General features: G+C 46.6%; 1 protein-coding gene across 1 annotated transcript; it reads right to left on the bottom strand.

The window, feature by feature from the left end:
• Nucleotides 1-525: 525 nt before the first annotated feature.
• LOC132798103 (uncharacterized) lies at nt 526-1,683 on the bottom strand. Its single transcript, XM_060809823.1, has one exon. The coding sequence runs from the start codon at nt 1,681-1,683 to the stop codon at nt 526-528; it is 1,158 nt and encodes a 385-aa protein (XP_060665806.1).
• Between the last annotated feature and the right edge of the window lie 3,011 nt (nt 1,684-4,694).

Here is a 4,694-nt window from a genome sequence, read left to right as displayed (position 1 = left end):
ATATTTGCTGAAATCTTTATTATTTTCATTATATTTCGTACATTTCATTATAATTTCATGTTTTTACTTACATTCGTGCTCTGCGCACACCTTCAAATCCCTATTTAATTGTTAACAATTATTTGCCTCTGCATGGGCTCAAATACAAATTCAAAGTAAATCACGCTGCCGAAATTTGCAGCTGCATTGCTACTTCTAGCGAACGTAACGGTGAAATTCCAATGCATAAAAGAGAATCACCGATTACAAATGCCCAGTAGGAAATGCGCTGGCGAAGCACCAGTAGAAAATTTAGTTCGCCCGCCAACATTCCCCACCCCGTAATTCACTAGCATTCGCGTTGTGTATTACCAATTTTCAAATCTAATTTGGCTAGCTTTACGGCGGGGCGAGTCACAATACCTTCTGTAGTGCGCACTACGGCACTCCGTACCTGACCGTCTCTCGATCGGTGAACATCTACCACAACTCCTTTGGGCCAGCTGTTTCGTTTGCCATTCTCATCTGCGATAACAACAATGTCATTCACGGCGATCGAATCTGGCGGCGGATGGAACCATTTGGTACGGCGCGTAAGCGTTGGCAGATATTCTCGAATCCATTTTTCCAGAACTGATCGGCTAACTGGCTCGAAATTCTGAATCCTTTGGCAAGCTTGTTACCATTTTGTATTTCGCTGTCTCGTTCACGAATTCCACTAGAGTGGCCCAAGAGGAAATGGTTCGGTGTAAGCGCTTCTGAGTCTGCCGATTCCAGTGGTACATATGTGAGTGGGCGTGAGTTGAGAATACCCTCCACATCAGCCAACGCAGCACGAAGCACTTCTTCTCGCAATCCACCAGGCGGCAAGATCTCCGTTAGAATGGACTTTGTTGAGCGTACCAATCTTTCCCATGCACCGCCCATGTGCGGTGAGCCTGGCGGAATGAACATGAACTCCATTTCTGGGTATTTGGTCTCCACATCCCTGGTCGATATACGCTCTACTTCATCTTTTAACACTCTACTCGCGCCTCGGAAGTTAGTCCCATTATCGGACATCATTCGTCGCGGGCAACCACGTCTCGCTATAAATGCCTTTAGAATACAAAGAAAAGAGTCGGTTGACAGTGACGTTGCGATATCTAGGTGTACGGCACGAATTGTGAGGCATGTGAACAGAACACCCCAGCGCTTCTCGTGCCGTCGTCCAACGATGATGTCGATGGGCCCAAAGTAATCCACTCCTGTATAGGTGAACGGCGCCATGTGGTGCGCCAAACGCTCGCGCGGTAGACTTCCCATTTCTGGAGGCCTAGGACGCGCGCGCCTCATCCGGCATGCTGGACAAGTTTGAGAAACCTCTCTCACCAAGGCTCTCAGACCAAATATCAGGAACTTTTGCCGTAGTTCATTGACCACGATCTCGTCGTACAGATGATGGTACCGGCGATGATACGATTCAACCAGCAGAAATGTAAATCGATGTCTTCTTGGTAGGATTATGGGTCGCTTTAGGTTTACTTCGACTCCTTCTATTAGGTCGATTCTTCCCTTGACGCGCAGTATGCTTACTTCGTCCAAGTACGGAGAGCATTTGAATAGCTTGCTCTTCCGATCTATAATACTGCTTCCCATTTTCAAGCATTTCATCTCGCTGAAATACTCGGTTTCCTGGCACACTCGTATTAGAATGATATCCATCTCGATTGGCCGCTCAAGTAATAGTAACTTCTTTAATTCCGATCCCATGCTCTTCTTGAAAATAGATCGCAAGAAATCCAATACTCGTAACTGTGCGGCTCTCAACCTCTCCAGCTTGCTGAATCTTTCTGGGTCTGGTGAGATACAGCTCAAAGGTGACATGGCTTCCAATTGCTCTTCGACGTGTTGCAGAATAGTATTGCTATGTTGGCTCACATCAATGTTCATCTGCGGCCACTGAGAGTCATCCGAATATAGAAATTGAGGCCCTCTGAACCACCTATTCGCTTCGTTAATGACAGGCGTTCTTGTCCATTTGGTACCATCGTCGGCCACATTTTGCGCTGACGGGACCCATCTCCAGTTACTCACATCTGATCCTTCTAAGATTTCGCCAATGCGGAGTGCAACAAATTGGTGAAATTTACGAACATCCGATCGTATCCAGAATAGAACGTCTCTAGAGTCTGTCCAGAATACTTTCTTGTCAACGTGTACTGACATTTCAGACTCGATACATCTGGCCAACCTCAGTCCCAAAACAGCAGCCATGAGTTCCATGCGAGGTATCGAAATTGGTTTCAATGGAGCAACTCTTGTTTTCGACGCTACAAGACTGCAATGAACTTGGTCGTCTACTTCAGCTCGGATGTATACGACGGCAGCGTATGCATTAACACTTGCGTCTACAAATGTATGCATTTCCAGACATCTAGCTGCACTAACTCCTTTCAAACATCGGGCTATACGCAGATTGTTTAACGTTGGCACCAAATCCAACCAACGACGCCAGTCTGCCTCGTCTTCTTCTTTGAGCGGCTCATCCCATCCGACTCCACTCCTCCATATATTTTGCAGAATGATTTTTGCGCGTATGTTGAAAAATCCAACAATTCCAAGGGGGTCGAATATGGTCATAATCATGCTCAGGACGCGGCGTTTAGTTGGCCGACCATCCAGAGCCTTTGCGATCGTATCTGGCTTCACCATAAACGTTAGACAATCTTCTCCAGGTTGCCACCACATGCCCAGAACCTTTTCCGGACCAACGTCTGGGTAACAAATTGGCTTGTCAACATGTCATATCTATTCTCAAGAGCACAGACCACTGCTTGAGAATTGGATGTCCAGTGTCGCATGTCAAATCCTCCACCAGCATGAATTAGTTTTACAGCCTGGGCCAGCTTTGTCATCTCAGCTACTGAGTCCACAGACTGAAGCCAGTCATCGACGAAAGTGTTGCCGCAAATGGCTTTTACGGCCTCGGGATATTCAGCTTCATATCGTTGAGCATTGCGTTTCAAAACGTAACTTGCCAAGGAAGGTGAACACGATGCTCCAAAAGTCATAACTTGCATGACGTATACCTCCGGTGGCCGTTGCGAGTTTCCATCACGCCAGAGGAATCTCTGAGCTGCCTGATCCTCTGGTCGCACCCTCACTTGGTGGAACATTTCGCGTATGTCTCCCGAAATAGCAATTGGGCGTTCTCTGAAGCGTATTAGAATGCCCATCAATGATGCAAGTGTGTCAGGACCTTTTAGCAGGCAGTCGTTTAGAGACACTCCTTGGATCTTCGCTGCGGCGTCCCACACTAAACGTGTCTTCTTCTTGTTAGGGTTGGTGACTGTAAAGATAGGAAGAAACCATGTTATATCTTTACGCGCCAACTCACTATCATCCAGGCGTCTGATGTAACGATTTTCCTTATAGTTTTCATCGTCGTTAGCATGAAGTTGCGTAACTGCGGATCTTTCGACATTTTCGATTCAAGACATTTTAGTCGCTTAAGACACATTTCATAGGAGTCAGGCAAGACCACTTTGTCGAATCTCCACAGTAATCCAGTTTGCCACCTTTTCTCGTCTGCCAAGAACGTTGTCGTTGCTTCCATGATTTGCATCGATCGCTCATCGTCTTTGGATCGTAATGGATTGATCGTAGCGACAATTCCCATTGATTCCAAAGAAAAGTACTCTTTCAATGCAACATCAAACTGCCAGTCTCACTACATTGGCAAATATGTAACAGGCGTGGAATCGATGAGTATTCCTTTGCTGAGCGGCCGTAAACAGCCCAGCCAAGCCTGCAACGTGCTGCAATAACATCGTCGTCTTCACTTTCATGCAACTCCAGCGGAATAGTCCATTTAATGTTGTCGAGTCAATGATGATTCGTGCTCGTACGTTGGAATAGGGATCTATAGGCAACGTACAGAGGTGACTCGAGACTCCAATAATTGCTGGTCGAGGCTTTGCTCTGGTAGGTCGAGATCAGACACTGTTCGCACACTTTTCAGAATGTATCGCTGCGATTCCATACTCGTAGTTGATACAGTGATGTCCAACGATTGCGAATTATTTTCAACCTTAGAAACATCACCTGTCCATTTCAGGCACAATTGAGTTGCCGGTCCTTCTAGCTCGAGCTCGTCAGACAAGGATCTTTCAATTAAAGAACAAGCAGCTCCTTCATCGGCCAAAGCAAATGTTTTCACAGATTTGGATTTGCCGTGGATCGTTATCGGGATATAGCGAAAGAGAGGGCTACTCGCCGTCTTTCCATGAAACATGATTGAAGACTCCTCCTTGTTGGCAGATCGGTGCACTGTTTGCCCAGTCAGCTTGGTTCTGCCATCACTGCCTGCGGCGGTATGCAGCAGTACGTGGTGAATTGATTTGCATCCATCGACGCCACAGGTTTCTTTAGCTTTGCAGTTTCGTACGAGATGCCGCCAGAAACAACAGAAACATAGCCGTTTCGATTTCACAAACTCCCAGCGCTGTTTAACGTTCAATGCTCGAAAGTCGACACATTCCGACAGTCGGTGCGTGCCTCCACATTTTGGGCATGTAGTCTTCTCTGATTCTCCATGATGCTGTCGCTGTTGAGTCTCCTCATTGTTGTCGCTAACACTGTGCACAAACAACCTTTCTTTTGAAGCTTTGGCTGAGGTCGTTCGTCCGACATCATACGGAGTTACCATACTGGCACACATTGCCACATTAAAA

Source organism: Drosophila nasuta, unplaced genomic scaffold, assembly GCF_023558535.2.
Source record: "Drosophila nasuta strain 15112-1781.00 unplaced genomic scaffold, ASM2355853v1 ctg89_pilon, whole genome shotgun sequence".
Classification (NCBI taxonomy): domain Eukaryota; kingdom Metazoa; phylum Arthropoda; class Insecta; order Diptera; family Drosophilidae; genus Drosophila; species Drosophila nasuta.
The sequence above is the reverse complement of the archived record's forward strand: the minus strand, read 5'-3'. Positions and strand labels throughout refer to the sequence as shown.

Excerpts from the sequence above, each read along its gene's own strand:
- LOC132798103 (XM_060809823.1), bottom strand. The coding sequence starts at position 1,683 with ATGGATATCATTCTAATACGAGTGTGCCAGGAAACCGAGTATTTCAGC.